The sequence below is a fragment of the Micropterus salmoides genome, unplaced genomic scaffold, assembly GCF_014851395.1.
Source record: "Micropterus salmoides isolate LMB-PRFRI ecotype aquatic unplaced genomic scaffold, ASM1485139v1 Ms_hic_scaffold_3, whole genome shotgun sequence".
NCBI lineage: Eukaryota > Metazoa > Chordata > Actinopteri > Centrarchiformes > Centrarchidae > Micropterus > Micropterus salmoides.
Window position 1 is genome coordinate 5,245,009 of NW_024042261.1, and position 18,778 is coordinate 5,263,786.

Below are 18,778 nucleotides of genomic sequence, written 5' to 3' on the forward strand. Positions count from 1 at the left end.
ACTTAAAACCTGTGTCAATCAGCTAGTTGATGTTATTACTGACATGTTCAACATCTCACCTCTTCAGGAGCGGGGTCCCACCTGCTTCAAGACAGCCACCATTGTTCTTGTACCTAGAATGTCTGCAATTTCTAGTCTGAACCCCCATTCTGATGAAGTGCTTTGAGAAACTGCTTCTCCAGCGCATAAAGAACAACATCCCAGCCAGCCTCACAAGTTTGCTTTCACTCACTGCTTCATTCTGCAACTGGACTGGAAAACATAAACCTAATATCTCCTCAATGAAAGGGGAATGGGGAATAATAATGAATTAATGAGTTATAATAATAATATCAAGGAATTATTGTCATCCAGGTGAAATAAACACTTAAAGTAACTGAATGAAAGTCAAATCCAGTGCACACATTCTTGTGTGGCTGCTTGTGTTTAGATAGCACTTAACATTTGAGAATGTTAAACCTGTGGAAAAAACATCTATATTTCAGACAGTATATTTTAGCATAATTTTGGTATTGGCACAGAAACTTGATTACATTTGGGAATGGGGAAAAAGCCCCATTTCTACTCTTTAGACGATCAAAAACAATTTTCCTTTTCATTACTGCCGTCATTGCAGTTTGTGGAATAAATACATTATTGGGCGCATTTAAACACATCCATAACTATCTGAAAGGTACCTTTTATTTTTTCCTTTTATATCTGTTGCTTTTAGCCACTGAATAGAGAGACACTCTCAGTGTAGTCCTCCAGCAGAGTTATGTCTTACTTTTTGCCTCTCTGTTGCTTGGGAATGAAATAATTAAGGACAGTCTTTCAGGTACAAAATATCAACTTGCAGCTTCTACCAGCATACTCTTATACACGAGAATCCATGATGTATTATACGATAACTTACACTGTTTCAAAGAACAAGGATTTATCTAAAGGTTAGGGTAAGATATCACTTAGCTTCCCTTATCTTTTGTCCTCACATTTGTCTCAGCACTCACCATCAAATAGGCGGCTCGTCTCTGGTCTAAGAGGACCACTTGGAAATACAATCAGTGTAATCTGCTTAGGCCTCGCTTCACTGCTGCAAATGGGATTAAGTCCAAAGGGAGCAACAGAACTCATTATGGCCATTAACAGGACCTAATGCTGTTCAGCTCATCTCTAACACATTTGATGGTCCCTCTTTTATCCTGATAGACACCTAACTTCCTTCATGAGCATTCCATCAGCCATTTCTAACTGTCATTACATCTTCAATAGTGTGTCCATTCGGAGCAATGCAAGTGTAACCAGTAGCTTAAATTACCTCACACATGCAATTTGGCCAATGCAGTTACTTCCCACATCGTCCCCCGGATATAAATACCTCAAGGGAGGCCACTTTCACTGGTGTTACTATTTCCCCGTCCTGGTGTGCTTCACTGCTTCATACGTGCCCCAACGGATATAGCTTGCAAAGGATACCAGGCTTAGAGGTTGTCAGTCTGGTACCAAGAGATTCCCAGCCATACTACTGATTGGGCCAAGAGTAGAAGTACCAAGAGTAAAGACTGCCACCACTGCTTTGCCTTGCCATGCTCACAATAATGTCCTGCCCAGTAAAGAACTATTTTGGATTGCTTTCATGCCTTGTTTTATCCAGTTAATTCCTTATTTCAGCAATTCTGTATGCCATTTTATTGTAATATAGGTAACAACCTAGTTGCGGAGGTTGACCAATAACATTAATTAAATTAATTGTTAACCATAACAAGATCCTGTAAAAGTGTACTTCACAGAGATGTGCCAGTCAGTTTGGTGGATAAAAGAGATGCAAAGGCAGCTAGCAATCCTATTACAGTGGAACCCTTGCTGTAATTTAATGCCATGTCTTAAATAAAATAAACACAGTTTGAAGTAGTTAGGCTATTTTAATGATGTGACTACAATTCTAGCAGTGGGAGTAACCAGATAATGTATGAATATCCGCAAGTTTGTAAAACAAGAGGTTTTCCCGCCCTTGAAATTAATGCTGCATAAGGAACAGATAAATGATAAAAGGTCTGCATGCTAACATGCTCACAATAAGTGTTTACGTACTGATGTTAAGCAGGTAATGTTTACCACGGTTAATATCTTAGTTTAAGGTTTTTGCATTTTAACATTTGCTAGTTAGCACTATATACAATGAACAGTCGTGGCTGATTTTTCAGGTGTTAGCCTACAGTTCATCCTCAAGGAACCACAATGTCAAAACCAAGTAGTAGATCTTCTCAAAACCCTGAATATATGAAACAAACACTGTCCTATAACACAGCTTCACATATTTGTTATCATATGACTTTTTTCTTACTGTGCCTCACAGGAAACCAGGGCCCTTGATATAAATCTGATTACTAGCCCGTTGTTTCTAAATGCAATATTTGCATTAACTGTTGGATTTGGCAATTTATTAAGGACCTTAGAAATGTCACGTAGCCTCTTAGCCATATCATTTATGGAGATGCTAACTCCTTTGGCAAGCATAGCTACTCACAATTTTTTGGGTAAAAGCTGAGTCCACTCCAACACTGAGCATGTCTTTGTGCCAAAGCCTTTTCAGCAGGCCACTGCTACGAGCCCTTTGTGAAGTACGGTAACCTGACCAGTAGTGACAACACTTGGGCAGTGGGAGCTGTGGTGGAGTTTGCCTGTGACCCGGGCTATACTCTGGAACAGGGTTCTATCACCATTGAATGCATGGACCCTAACAATCCCCAGTGGAATGAGACCGAGCCTGCCTGCAGAGGTCAGTATGTCTGTGTATGTGTTTTGTGTGTACTGTAGTGAACCATCCACATTCAGTTACATCCTGTTTTTAATCACACATTTATTTTTGGCATTTATCTGACACAATTAACTTAAAACGAATAGACATTGGGCCAGTACCAATGACCTTTCAGCAGGACTCATGGCTGTTGGTACAGTTATAGCCGGTCGGGTACAACTTTACTAACGATGGGTGTTTAAGTCTGCAAACACACAAGAATACAGTATGATTTAGATCACACAGGATCCGAGAACAACTTACTGCTGCGAATATGCAACAAATGACTGGCCTGAAACAGAGATTGAAATAAAAAAAGATCAGGTCATTTTCACATAAACTGTTCATGTACATCCCTCAGTGTTTCAGTACAACTCTATAGTTCACACAGCCACACTGATTGCTATGGATACCATTCAGTACTGCAACAAATAGATTGGCTGGTTTTTTTGCTCTTTAATGGACTTTATTTTATACTTGATTACAACAAAGGAATCATAGTCATCCAGGTGAAATAAACACTTAAAGTAAATGAATGAAAGTCAAATCCAGTGCACACATTCTTGTGTGGCTGCTTGTGTTTAGATAGCACTTAACATTTGAGAATGTTAAACCTGTAGAAAAAACATCTATATTTCCGACAGTATAGTTTAGCATAATTTTGGTACTGGCACAGAAACTTGTTGCTGTATGTGTGCTGATAAAAAGAACTGTACGTACACTCAGCATTGCCTGTCTTAATATGGATGGTTGTGTATGTGTGCATTTTCCAGCTGTGTGTAGTGGTGAGATCACAGATTCAGCTGGAGTGGTGCTGTCGCCTAACTGGCCTGAAGCCTACGATAAAGGCCAGGACTGTATCTGGGGAGTCCATGTCGAGGAGGATAAGAGGATCATGCTGGACATTCAAGTGTATGTATCTACCTTCCACGTGTTCCACAAGTTTGATCTGCCTTGTCACCTTTGACCTTTGATTTCCATGAAACCACATCACTACAAAGGCTTTCATTGGCTTCTTTGAATCTAATCATCATAAAACCCACTTCATCTCCTGTTCTTATACGCATGCCAGTCCCCAGCTTCAAACAGCACCATAGAAGCAGTTAGAAGATTACAAAGAGCTACCTCACCATGACTGGTAAAACACATTAAAAACACAACACGCTGCTAATGAAAGAGTGCTTGGCTTGTGAATGAGATGCGTAAGTGCCACACAGACAAAGGTTAATTAGGTGCAGTGGAGAAAACTAATTATATCAGGGAGGGTTTGTTTTGGCAGCCCCCCACATCCACCACCACCCTTCTCACTCTTCCCCCCACTCCTGTAATGGCTGCTGTGTGGAGTAGAGGGTGCAAGTGTACAGCAAGGCAGCAAGGGAGTGTGTGTTTCCTGTGATTGCAGTGCCAAGGTGAAGAAACAGAACAACACACCCCGCCGTGTCAGGGCCCGATAAGTCAGTCAGCCGTAGAAAATCATTTGCCATTTGCAAGCAAATTAAGGAGGGCTCATTTGCATAGGTTGCATCTTAAGCTCTGTTTTTTCTCCTTCTTTGTCTCTCTTTCTCTCTCTCTGAACAGCACCTGTGCTCTTGTTGTACTTTGAGAAACATTGATTAATGGCTTCCTCTGGTTTTTAAAAGGATGTCTGTCAACATAAGTAATTGCTGCTGTTCATTTAGCAGAGCAGGTGATTTCAATAGAAGTGAAGGTACCCTGTGAAAACATTTAGACAATACTACTGTGTAAAAACTAGTTTAATATGGAACCAAAACAAGGAGAAGATGACATGTGTTGTCATCCTGTTACCTATAATATTATACCTATGTTTTTGTGAAAAGAATGGTTAACCTTTTTTATTTTAAGTTAACAAATGATTTTCTGCAAACTTGCCATTGCAAGGAGGTGTAAAGTAAATGAGCGCTCATATCAATTGAATCTCTCTCTCATGGTGTTTCAGTTGTGGGAGTCTTTGCAACCTTTTACCTGCTCATCTCCCTCTGACACACCTGTCTCACCTAATAGAAGTGCCAGGTAATTTTTTATTAAGCCATTTGTTGAACTGTCTGCTTAGAGGACAGCCACATATATTGTACTTGTTTAATAATAAACTACCATTTTTAAAATAAAAAGGAATTGGAAGAAACTAATTCATGTAAAACACATCCAGATTACTGCAATAATGGCAATTCAGGTTAGACTCTATCTACCACAGTTGAATGCAAGTGTTCATGATCAGTTCAGTATATAGGTGCACACAGACGCTAAAAATTGAGGGGTTCCACTGGGATTTGTCTCAGGAAACTAGAACAGATTTTGACAGGATTTCTCAGGAGATACCGGGATGTATGTTTCTGGTATTCAGCACTAGCACAACCACACAGGCCTTTCAGCTGTACCAGCTAGTAACAGGTCACCACATGTACATTAAGTACATGTGGTGACCTGTTACTAGCCAATCAATGAAATTAAATGTGACATAGGACAGGGGTAGTGCAACAATTCAGCCATGTACCTTTTTTTAATTGGATTGTTGGAAAGCACAATAATTAATTTCATCATAACGCATTAGTCTAGTGTAGACTGATGTAAGGTTTTGAGTTTTAATGAAGTCAAAACCACTGACGTCTGAAGTGACAACCACTAACGTGATTGTGTCAAACACCACTTTGGAAGTCAAACTCATTCTTTGCATAATCTGGTCTGGAGTACAACAGTAAGGTCAACATTTAAATTGTAGCCCCCTGGATGCTTATAAAAGCAATATCTTTCTGGTGTTTTGTGTTGTGGCATGTGATAAATATTGCAGCCTTCATGGATTGTTAGTGGGGATTTAGAATTTTAGCCTTGTTCATTGTTTGTATTGTGAGAATCTGTGTATACAGGGATAAACTGTGAAAAGTCTGTAGCTGAAACTAAACTTGAGGTGTCAGCATACTGTGGTCCAGTTTCCCAGAAAGCACTCATGGGATTTTACCAAAATAGAGATCTCCACAGAGAGAAGCATTCTAATCTAGCACAACACATCCTCGCCGTCTGAACATATGCCTAGCAGGTGTCTGAGCATTTATATGAAGCTTTTCAGTAACAGCTGTTCTCCCTGAGCTCTCGGTGTTACAGTGTACAGAGATATATGAGGCCTTTAACAAGTTCCCTGGTTATTGGTTCATCACAGTCCACACAGACACCTGTGCACATGTGCACATATCTTCTGCTCCATCTACGTAATGGCAGGAGATACATTATCACAGGGGTGTGTCAAATTACTTTTATGGATGGTCTTCAAATAAAAGAGGAGGGAGTGAGCACTGTGGTTAAAGTGAAGTGAAGCAAGCAAAATGATTGAAACCACCCTCTCCCCCACAAAGTATAGACTAATGTGCACCGCTTCTGGATAGAAATAAAAACATTGCCTTTTTACATAACAGTAACAAAGCGGTAATTAATGACATGCTTTTACATTGTAAAATTATTTTAGATTGTTTGCATGGAATTAATGCAAGAATCTCAATCTCCTGTTACCCCTTCATTTTTTTCAAATGAACAACCTTAAAATTGAGAAAAGTGCATTTTTTGGGGGGATTTATAGCAACTGCAGAAATATGACCACAAAAGCTGTGAAGTCATATTTCTGTGAAGTCAAGTAGTTTAACAGTGGAGGCCATTACCATGCTGCTTGAACAACAACGAGAGGCACTATAGGCCAAATTGTAGTCGTCCATCAGAGCACTAGAATCAAAATTTGATCGAGTCTGCGGATGATCACAGCCAGTGCATCTCACCCCTCAAAGCTGCCTCCAACGACGACGGTGATATGAGCTAACCACTGACCTTGAGAGGCTCTGCTACACCACCGTTCTTGCACAGTCTGGGTTTATTGGGAATTTTGTACACGTAGACCTATGCAAATGTGGTATTCCCAAGTAACAAAATGTTAACTTACGTGTGAATCTCACGCAAGACATCTAGCCAGGGATGTACTGGGACTGAATTTCAGCCCGGGACTTTGAGACGGAGAGGCCTTTTATGCGAGCGCACTTTTGGGGGCGGACATAAATATTTTCTGCAGTTATATTAATACATATTAGTGTTTTTGTTGTATACAGTGAATCAGATTATGCTGAAGACCTTTAAGAAACTTCAGGATGACACCTGCCTCTTCAGTTTGTATAAGCAAGGCAGCTCTGCACTGAACAATAACAGGTCAGGCAAACCTGAGTCAGTGCTAAAATACTTAAATAAACTCAAAGTCAAAGTCCTTTGGATGAGGGACGAAACGTCTTCCAGTATCTTCAACCAAGTCCAGTTGCCCTTGATTTTAACCTTCGTTGGATAACTATGACCTGGATGACTGAGAATCTTCATAGACATCTACTTAAATAAACTCAAAAACTACAATACATTCCCATAAAATCCAGCAGTGTGTATATGTGTGCATAACAATCAAATCCCTCATCTTTATCTCTGAGTAGGCCTCTCCCTGGCTCAGCTTTTACTGATTGTACAGCTACATAGCCTATGCATGAGAAGAACATCAGTAATAAATATGACTTACAATAATCCATTCTCTAATTCTAATAACACACTGGCCCTGTACCTTTCTCTGCTTTGTCTGGTTCCATTTACCTTCTCCTCCTGCTGCTCCTCCTGTCCCTTCTCTCCCTCCTCATCAACATCACCTCTACAGCTAATTATGCTATACATAAAGACATAGGCTACAGAGATTCCTCGGTTAATGTGGCACATTTAGCTGCCTCTTATGCCAACATTTCTTCCTCTTAATTCTTATTTTTTCGTAATCACACATTCCTTTTCCCTCTTTCCCTCTTTTCTCCACATTTGTCGTCGAGCTATTGAGCCTATCACACAGCCCTTCAGCCCCGACGAAACGTTTGGAGATTAAACTCGCTCCAAATGGAAAGTAAACTTCTTTGATCGGCCCTGTTTAGCCAATCAGATTTCAGCAAACACAAAGATCGGTTCAAGCTGGGAGGGGCCGCTCCTACACCCCCACCATATTGAAAGAATTGGTATGGCCCAGTCAGAGACACAGACAGTGTTCGCTGCAGCAGACTGGTCGGCCGGCGGAGTCACGGATCATAAAGTAAAACTGAAAAGTAAAAACTCCTGACCCCTGGCCGGTTCGGCCTGAAATGGGCCGGCTGTTCGGGATTGCTCCTGAATGGCCAGTCCGCCCCTGCATCTAGCACACAGCATCTGGAAATGTAAACCTGTGGATTACAGACACCTTGACTGAGCAACATGTTATGACCCGGGGTCATATTTGTCATTTTGCTTTGTGATGACAGTTTGTTCTTCCCCCTCAGTGTGTATGTGAGTGTGTAATGATAAACAGGTGGGCCCCTATGATTGGTCCATTCGATGTGATTGCTGCCTCTGCATTTGTCCAATAGATGACAGCAGCCTTCTTAACCCCCAGCTGACAACAATCTGCCCTCTTCACTCTGCCACTACCAACAATGAGCCAGTCTCTAGTTGTGTGTTTTATTTATGTGAAGGCTTTGTAAGTAGAGCAACTGCAGATCAGCCATTTGATTTGTGTAGTTCAGTGATGTGGGTTTAGTGACTTTAGTGATTGATAAATGTGACGAGCTTGAATCTATTAATGAAGACTGTTCATTGTAAATAGAAATCTTTAAATATTGAGCACCTAGTAGTAGGTTAAGTAGGAGTGAGAAGCCATTTGTGTTTTGTTTTCCTTTGGTAGGAGCCAAGGATAGATATTTGTCATTTCTTTACATTTTGTGTTCCATGATGGGGAAGTTTTAAATTTATTTAGTGATCTTCTGTTTGGGCATTGCTCAGCTCTGAAGTCAAATAAAACTGCTACGTTGAACTTTGACGCATTCTTTAGAACTGGGTGTTCAATATTCTGCTACAATTGGTCTGAGTGGAGAAGATATGCTATGGAAAGGTTTCTGTTTGACAAGTGAAAATTGAAAAGTGCTTGCTTCTACATTTAGCACCTGGGGTTTCGGAGACGAGGGTCAGTGTTTTCTTGGGAATCTTTCTTAGGAACTTGATTAATTTCAAGTTTCTTGTGTTTTAGGTGAATTTGACTTATTTTGGGGTTAACTGCCACTGTACAACACCCAATAGATACTTCACATAGTTAGTCTCAAGTCTGGAGGAGATAAAAGCAAGGGTGACCTTTTCTAAATCTACAGAGGAACCAGAGGAACGCCACCAGGACTAGAGGAGAGATTGTTAATGTTGCTAGTGCTGGGGCCAGAGGGGGAAATACCTATTTTGGATTTGGAGTTACTTAGCTGCAGGAAATGATTGGACATCCAATTCTTAATTTCAGCGAGGCATAGATATATCGGCGGTACCAGACTTCAAAGGGACTGTCATCTGCGTAGCAATGAAAGTCAATATTATGTCCATGCATGATTTGCCCCAGGAGTAGCATGGTAAATAAAAGGGAGCAAGAGATGAGACTTGTCCCCAACATTACAGAGAAGGACCTGTTTGACAGATGAACAAGTTCAGAGCCACGTCACAGATGGCACAGAACATAGTTTTTCAGATAGTCGATTAAGACGTTATGGTCCACTGTGTCAGAGGCTGAGCACACATCACAGAGAATCAAAACTGAATCCAAGCCTGTGTTGGAGGCAAGCAGTAAGTAATTTGTGACCTTGACCAGAGCAGTCACAGCGCTGGACAGAGAGCAGAAACAAGATTGAAGTTTATCAAAAAAATTATTGCTGAACATTTTTAAAATGGGAAATGTATTATTTAAAATAAAACCAAATTAAAGGTGGAGAAACAGCACTGGTTATATTCAAATGAACAGGGTGTGGTTAGCTCACAGATTCAGACCAAAGCAGCAAGCCCGAACACAGCCTCCAAGCCCAGTTTGACGACAGGGATGGAATACAGAGAAAACAGTACAGAGATGGTTTTCTTGGTTTTGCTCCTGTCACCCCTGGCATCCTGCTCTCTCAACTCTGTTATTTACGGAGTTTCCTGATGGACAGATAGCTTTACTTGTTGCTAAAGTAACCTCTAACTGCTGCTAAGTGCAGCTTCATTTGATAGTGAGCTCCCTTAACTAACTGGCTGATTAATTATATTCCCACCAGCCTGAGCTACTTTGTCTTAAGTGCTAACTAGTTAATGTTAGCATGCTACAATGCTAAACTATGGTAAACATTATACCTGCTAAACATCAGCAGTGATTTTACCAGTGTGTCCTGTAAAAGACATTCAGATATTTAGAAAAGCTGTGGAAAGTACCGCCAAATATTTTTATCCTGTATTTCCAACTGTAGGAGAGATAGCAGATCACAAAGTCAATAGTTGTCGTAAAATGTGTTGGTAGCAGGTCCCGGTGGCCAAACCAAACTCAGCCCCGGTTTTTCAAATTGAACTAAATCAAATTAGTGTCAGGGAATGGAGGCTGTGATTGATTTTTCTCTATAGATGCACTGCAGAGCTGCACAAAGCCTTGTTTAGCTTAATCACAACAAATTTGACGCCAGCCGACAATATTTCTCAATCTGCCTCGCTCTCTGAGCAGGTGAGAAGCTTTATCCGTTAGCAATCAAATAAAAATGGAACACCATGAGTTCAGAAGCAGCATACTCATTTTACTATACTTGTCAGGACCTGCTGTAGGCCTTCAGAAGGACTCAAGCTTAATCAGGGTGAAGCCACTTTTACAGGTCTCACCTCATGATGTGAGTTTAAGAGTAGGACTTAAGGTTATATTATGTTTAAGCTCTATAGGTCAAAACTATTGTAAAATCACAACTTGAGTTTGTAGGGTTATGATTTTCAGAGACTATTTACTCAACATGCATGCAACATTTTGAGGTGGAAATATTTTTAGTCTCAGAGTTGGAAATGAGACTTATTTATAAAGGAATGGATGGAAATTGTCCTTTGAGAATGAGAACACCTCTAGAGTGAATTTGAATGATGACGTTATGTAGTTCCTCTCAGTGGTGGTTGTGTAATGCTGTAAAACCAACACACATAAAACCACTGATAGACTTATTTGGAGTATTTGAAACAGAACAAACAAAGTAAAATAGAGGAAATAACATACCATTGTAATATCAGCATTCATATCTATAATTTTTCAGCTGTAAGGATTCCATTATATGTGCTCTGGATTGTGTTGTTGGTATCTTCGGTCCAGACCTCTGAATGACCACAGAGATTGATTTATATTGGAAAATCATAACCCTATAAACTCAAGTTACAGTTTTTCCCTCGATTGTTTACACACATTTTCTGAAAGAATGCCTCAATTTCAGAACTCTACACACACACACACACACACACACACACACACACACACACACACACTGGGCAAAACCCTTTAATTCTCCTGCAAAATGAAACTTTACATTCAAAACAATGTTATTTCTTCTCAAAATGGTATTTTGTTTTCAAATGACACACACACAAACCATCATATGAATAGACATTCATAAGAACCAGTTGAACACTAATGTGCTCAATGTAAAACACTATGATGAATGGAAAACACTTCTCCATTCATCATAATGACTTAGGCCTTTTCTTTGTTCAGTGTTTCACTTACTACAGACAGTACATTACTACAGACAGTACATACATAAGTGTGTTGGAAAATATTTGAGAATATTGTTTTTATACTCAGAACACACAAATACACTTTATTTGTCCCACAAAAACAATGTACACAGTGTACATCCCATTCCCAACCAACACAAAGTTGCACATACACTACAGCAGAAGAATTTACTGTACACAGTTACAGTAAAAAGAAACCTAAAAACAAACTATGCTGCATCCTCTCTTCTGTTGCGGTCTGGCCACAGCACCTAATCCACATCACAAGCAAGGTTTTCCCTGGCCAAGCAGCGGGGGAAATATCGCCTAGCATGGCGATTCCAGCCATGAAAAGCATCAGCTGCTATATCTCCACATGCATCCTCCATAGCTTGGAGAAGAGGTATACGCGTTTGTGGATTTCGGTCACACACTTTCCATCTCCAGGCAGAAAAAAATTCCTCAATAGGATTGAGGAATGGAGAATATGGAGGGATATAAACAACTAAAAAGCGTGCGGTGGGCAGTGAACCAGTTACGAACCAGAGCAGCCCTGTGGGAATGTGATCAGATGGGCGGTGTTGTAGGGGCCAAGGGTAGCATGGTGATGGATGACGCTGTGGTGGGTAATCGCTGCACACATTGTGATGTTCCCTCCGCACTGGCCAGGGACTTCAACAATGGCACGCTGGCCGATGACATTCCTTCCCCTCTTTCGTCTTTTTGTGATGTTGAACCCAACCTCATCAATGAAGATGAACTGGTGCTCCACTGTAGCCACCATAATTTACTGTATACAGTGTTGAGAGTATGCATCAATTGTGGGACTCACTTGCACATAGTTATATCGCAATTCTTTGACTTTCTGAATTGCGTTCAAATGGCACCCTGTAGACCTGCTTCATCCTGAGATAATTTCTGCGCAACACACGGTCCAGTGTTGATAAGCTTACCCTATCAATATTTTGAAATATGTCATTGTTTTCTATTATTTTTCTTTGTATTTGCTGTAATGTTATGGCGTTGTTTTCTAGGACCATGTTTATGATTTCAGTTTCCTGTTCAGGAGACAGAAGACGTTCCCGACCACCTTGTGTTGGTAATCTTTCAGTTCTGCCAGACAAATAGTAAAATACTGTAAATACAAAGTAGGTATACATTTCCTAGATACTTGACATGGCATCCATTGCTCCTTTGAAGACCTCACCTGTTGCCCTTTTATGCTAAAGCTCTGATTGCTAATTGGAAAACTGTGTGACGGGTGTTTGCCCTTGTGATGAGTCAGTGTGCATATTTGACAGTGTGTTACTTGTGAAAACAAGATATTTTCTGCATGAAACTTGTGCCAAAAGCAGAGAATTGTGTGTAGTGTTTTGAAAAAAGTGTGTTTTAGAACTGCAATTTGAGTGTAAAGCAGGAATTGTGCTTGTAGTTTAGCAGAATTGGTTCAGAGGGTTGGTGAATGAGTTACATGTTGTGGTCATTGTGTCTCAAGTACCAGAATTTGTGTGTAAACAATTGAGAAAAACTGTAAAATCCTAAAATAGATTTCACTAAAACAGCTTAAACATAATATTAGCTCAGTGACTCAAAGTTTCAGGAAACTCAGGATGTCTTAAGTAGAAATATTTAGTGAAGCTCAGTCAAGGAGAATTGCAACAGCAGTACAAAGGGAAGGGCCAAAACCAAATCCAGTCCACAGTATGTATCACTTTACTGGACCTATGGAGTCCACCATGTATCTAATAGAAGGTTATTCTTAAGTTAAATAATTTCACAACCAGAAACCATGAATGCTATAAGCACACACTGCAGCCTACAACTCATAAAGTGTTAGCTCTGTTGAAGAGCTGGAGCTTTATTGAGGTGAGCTTTCAAAAAAGTGAATGGGGACATGTCTCAGAAAGATACTTTGGGAATACTTGTGAAAGATACTAAAATGAAGATACTAAAGGACATCAGTGATGATTCCAGACTCTCTCAGTGATGGGAGTCAGCCAACAGTGGAGGTGGAACTCTCTCTGCTGCATACCGCTGATAAAAGCTGAAGATTGAACCGCTGACCTTCTGATTAACAGGCTACCCACTCTACCTCCTGAGCCACAGCCACCCATATTAGGGAAGGGTAAATAAGCATTCTCCTGTCAGGCTTGTCTAAGATGAAATAAACTACCTGACACCACTAGGGAAATAACAAATATTAAAAAATAGATCTGAAGTTACTGTATGTAAGACAATAGAAATATGTCATTAATTAGGAGACATTTCATTGTATGAGATGAGTTTCCTACTGAATGCAGGATTTTACTTATCGTATAAAGTCCTGTCGGGTCAATGATTTCCTTATGGGCAGACCCCAGGTGGTGAGGGTGGGTAGACACACCTCTTCCATCCTCATCCTTGACATGGAGCACCCCAGGGCTGTATTTTGAGCCCCCTGCTGTACCCATCGTACACATACCAGTGTGTAGCCACTTTTGATTCCAACACAATCATCAAGCTTGCTGACAACACACCTGTGGGGGGCCTGACAGGTAACAGATAACAGTGAAAAGGCCTACCTAAGGGAAGTAGAGGACCTGACCCTCCTCCTCCTGAACATCAGCAAGACTGAGGAGCTGATAGTGGACTTTGAGAAGAAGCAGGGGAGGAACTACGCCCCACTTTGTATCAACTGTCTCTCAGTGGAGAGGGTGGACAGCATCACAAACTTTGGTGTCCACATCACCGAGGGCCTGACCTGGGTTCTGCATACTGACTCAGTTGTAAGAAAGGTAAGGCAGAGACTTTTTCACCTCAGACGCTTGAGGAAGTTCCGGGTATCCCCTCAGATACTGAGGAATTTATACTCCTTCACCATGAGAGAGTCATGATGGGGAACATCAATGCCAGCAATGGAAGTGGACCGCAAGGCCCTGCAAAGAGTAGTTAGTTGAGCTGAACATACTGTAGGCAGTGCTCTACACTGCCTCAAGGACAAAACACCAGGCGGTGTAAGACTAAAGCTAGGTGAATTGTTAAGGATCTCACCTGGATAACAGCCTTTTCTCACTGTTGCGGTCAAGAAGAAGGTACCAGATACACAATGTCAGCAATGAGAGGCTCAGGAAGATCTTCTACCCTGTATGTGACAAATAAACTGAAGGCGGTGCCATTCGTGTATGAATGTGTGTGAATGGGGTGAATGTGACATGAGTGGTCAGAAGACTATAAAGTTGCTTTGTAAGTACTTTCCATTTCCTCCAGTCTGTGGTAAAAAAAAATAATCATCTTCTGTTAGGCTTTGTCATATGTCGATTGAATGCACGCCTCTTGAACCTTTGATTTTCCAGCATTCCTATAGTGATTAATAGCTCAATCTCAGGCTGGCTAATGAGTTTTATCAGTAGCCGCAGGTGATTAATTAGCAACAGCAAAGAGCATGTCACCGCTTTATTCGGGCTAAGCCATTTCTTCCACGCTCTAAATATTCTCTCTACAAAGAGATAGGTCAGCCCCATGTGACATTTTTAAACAGCTTTGAGGTTTGTGAGAGTTCCAGCTCTACAGGCTATGGTAAAATCAGCACAAATATATGGCCCTTTGACAGTTAAACTGTGACAGTGTGTGTGGTAATTCAGCATGACATTGATTCATTCATCTCAGAGGGAAATGTCAGCTAATCACTGTCAGTGTTGTGCTTGCCGGTTTCCATGTTTCTATAATCTCTACAACCATAGTGGTGAGTAAAATGTTATCATGGCCCCTGTCATAATGCTCAGAAATATAAGAATAAAACCCAGATTGAAAAACCCCATAAGTATTCTCTAAATATAATATAATGAGAACCGCAAGATCTCACCTTCTCACATTATTATTCTGACAGTGTTCTCCTCAGGAGCAAGGAAAAACCATTCTGTCTCTCATGAATGATGTAATAATCTGTCTCAGTAATAAGTAACCTTGGTTTGAACTGGAGTTCTCACGGCCCTCTTTGTGCAATTACTGTCATTTTGAAAATGCAAGAATACATTGTGAAGCGTAACATTAACGTTATGTCAGACATCTGGCACGGGCAAAAGAGTTATGTATGCATGTGCAGGGTGTGTACAGAGGGGATGTTTGACCTGTAGGTTGTGAGCACATCTTTCACTGCAAGAGAGAGTTTTAAGGTCGGGCCAATGAGAGCAGAGAGAGCAGGGAGTGAAGTACATTTATATCCACCTGTTTTTAATGAACATAAAACAAAAAATGCTTTGTATCACCAAAATGGTTTCGAAGCTGGTCGAGATGGAATACAGACTTTTCTGTGTGTGTCTCCTTTTCCAGGTTGAACATTGGGAAGAATGACCTGTTGACCTTTTATGATGGAGACGACCTTACAGCTAAAGTTCTGGGTCAGTATGGAGGATCAAAGTCCCGATTCAAGCTCTATACCTCCACTGCAGATGTCACCATCCAGTTCCAGTCGGACCCTGCCACCAACGTCTATGGCTATGGCAACGGTTTCATAGTCCACTTCTTTGGTAAGCCATGGAACCAGTGCTCAGAGATAACACAACCACACAGAGATTTAAACTTCAAGACTTGCTCATCAGGGAGCTCTTCCAGCTACTGCTTTTTTTTTTACAACTGCTTACACACGTTTTCAAAACTATGTCTCCTTTTTTCAAAACTCTACACACAATTCTCCAAACTGCTCACACAAAACGCAAAATGCTTCATATGTCCTTCAAAATGAAACACTGCATTCAAAATGCCATAAACACATCCCAAAATTAAACATTTTTTTTGTAATAGTAAATTTTTAAATATACCATTTGCACACTGTTGTTCTAAATCTAAAGCTCTTTTGTATTTTATAGGCTTATGTGTACATTTCCTTACAATGTTTGAGAGTGAAAGTAATCTGCTGAGAGGTGCTGAAAAGTATACTGTAAATACCAATGCAATGTTGAAACAGATTTACATTTACAGTATTTGGAATAGAACATTTATTTGGCAAAACATTACTGTTGCAACAGTAACACAGTGTCGTGTACAGCAACATACAAGAAAAAGAAACTTATGTAAACAAAAAGAATATTTTTTTACTTTTATTGCCAAAAATAATTATTTTACAATTCAGTAATGCTGAAATAGTCATTAGATTGTTGCATACCTATTCTAATTTCTGAACGTTCAAATTATGGATGCCAGTGTAAAGCGACTCAAGTTGGGCGGGACTCTCAGTCCAGCTTCACTCATTGTCAACCTGTGGTTGATCACATGATCAATAAGTGTGGCCCTGATCTCATCAGTGATGGCTCTCCTTCCTTCTCTTCTTTGCCCTCATCCTCTTCCTTCTCATCATCGTCGTCCTCCTCCTCTTCTACTAACTCTTCCTACTAACTCCTGTCCTTGTTGTCGTCCCCTGCCTCTCCCTCCTACCCCCCTTGCTCTCTGTCCATTGTTGGCATCCATTGTTAAAAACAGGTAATCTGACCTTTGACCTTTGACCTATGTATAGGTCTGCTGTATACTAAAGCAGTGATTGGTTAGTGATCAGTTAAGCAGTTAGTGTTTGCACATGTGAGGAGTGACTGTGTGACCTGGTGAATAAGTGTATCATTTTGATTGTGTTTGGAAAAGAAAAGCAGGTCACTTCCTTTTGTGTCTTAGGTAGAGAATTGTATGTAGTGTTTTGAAAAAAGTGTTTTATGCAATTGAAAACTGAGTGAAGAAACAGCGTATGGTTTTGGAGATTTGACGTGTGGTTTTGCTCTTTGAGTGAGAGGTTTCAAAAATCGTGTGACATGTAAAGATTTTGTGTGTAAGCAGTTGTAAAAAAACTGTAATACAGTATTGACTGTCTGTTTATTCAGCACTTGCACAAAAATAAAGAAAACTAAATGAAAAGCACATTACACTCAAAAATGTTGCACAGCTGCAAAATCAAAGTCAATGAGAGATTCATTCTGCCTCAGCATCACGTCTTTGTGCTGGGTCCAGACAGACGACTTCGTCCGCAACACCCTTGTCCCTTGCTATGCGACGGTGGAAAAACCCTCTGGTGTGCTGGATCCAGCCTTACTGAAGCAGCAATCCACACCCATCTCACCACAGGCCAATTTCATTGCATGTAAGAGTTTGTTCCCTAGTATATGGGTTTTAGTCATAGACTGTCCACCACCAGGCAGAGAAAAACTCTTCTATCGGGTTGAGGAAAGGGCTGCAAGGTGGACTGTAAACATTTATGAATTGCTTGTAAACAGGGACTTGGCCACATATTGGTTTGATCACATCATTAGAAACAAGTGTGTAGAATTATGAGTTGATGTGTGAACACGATGACATCTGTGTTGTAGTTTTTTGCTGCCCGTATTTATCATTTTGCAACACAAGTGCAAAATGTGTTTTAGTGTGTGACAATGTATTCAGAGTTTTGCAAAAAGTGTCCAACTACCTGAACTTTTTGCCAAAAGAGTGATTGATTCGACAAATGGATTTAGGACACAGAGCATTTGGTTCAGAGAATAGGGTTTAGTGTGTTTTAGCAATTGTGAAAAACTGTAAACTATAGTTTATTTTTTAAGCATCATTTCATTATTTCTGTTTATTTCTTCCCCGTATTTTTAATTTTGCTCTTTTTGATAAATTGACCAAAGTGGCAGTGGAGTGACGTTGCTTCAGAAACAGCCATGGTTCTGTGATACCAAAATAGCACACAGATGGGGAAGACAACTTCATGGTCAGGAAAATACCAAATTACCAAATCAACTAAATCTGAGCAAGTCAGCTAAGTCATGCAGGCAAACGCTCTGCTTCTGAAACTCTTCCTGTGGGGGATTAAGCCGTGCAGAGGACAAAACTGGGCTGCAGAGAGCCGTGCTGGGTAGTAGAAGCACAAAAAAAGCCACAAGTCAAAAATGCGGCAAAACACTCCTGAAAAGCTTCCAGTGGGATATGATACTGTGCAGAGGGCGGAACAAAACCTGTGGAATCCAGCTGTAACACAAATATCAGTTATGTAATGTATATCCCAAACTTTAAATACATGTTTTAGTTGCCTAACCTACCATAACCATGACCCCTCCTGATCTTATATATAATGACAAAGAAGTGTAGACAACATTAAATGCTGATATGTGATTATTAAAGGAATAGTTTAACATTATGGAAAATATACTTATCTGGAGTCAGGGAGGGGTTAACCTAGCTTAGTATTAAGACTAGAAGAAGGGGGGGAAACAGCTATCCTGGTTCTGTGCAAAGTTCAAAGACACATATGAACACCTTTAAAGCTTACTAATTAACATGATGTATCTAATGCGTTTCATCTGTACCACAAATTGTTGTTTTTGGAAGGAGATATGTGTCTGCTGGGACTTTTTTGTCCACCCAGCGTTTCTGTGCAGCATCTCCAGCTCACGGTCCTTTTCTCTGTCCCTCTTCTCCAGCCACATTCCTAATTCACCA

At 40.5% G+C, this 18,778-nt stretch overlaps 1 protein-coding gene across 3 annotated transcripts in view; it reads left to right on the top strand.

Annotated features, from left to right (window-relative positions):
• The window catches only part of sez6b (seizure related 6 homolog b), a 225,338-nt gene that overhangs the window by 183,536 nt on the left and 23,024 nt on the right, over positions 1-18,778 (top strand). For all 3 annotated transcript variants that reach the window (XM_038694227.1, XM_038694228.1, XM_038694229.1), the window contains exons 8-10: positions 2,564-2,758; positions 3,550-3,688; positions 15,650-15,846. In XM_038694227.1, the coding sequence (XP_038550155.1) occupies positions 2,564-2,758; positions 3,550-3,688; positions 15,650-15,846 (531 nt within the window). The remainder of the gene's footprint in view (positions 1-2,563; positions 2,759-3,549; positions 3,689-15,649; positions 15,847-18,778) is intronic.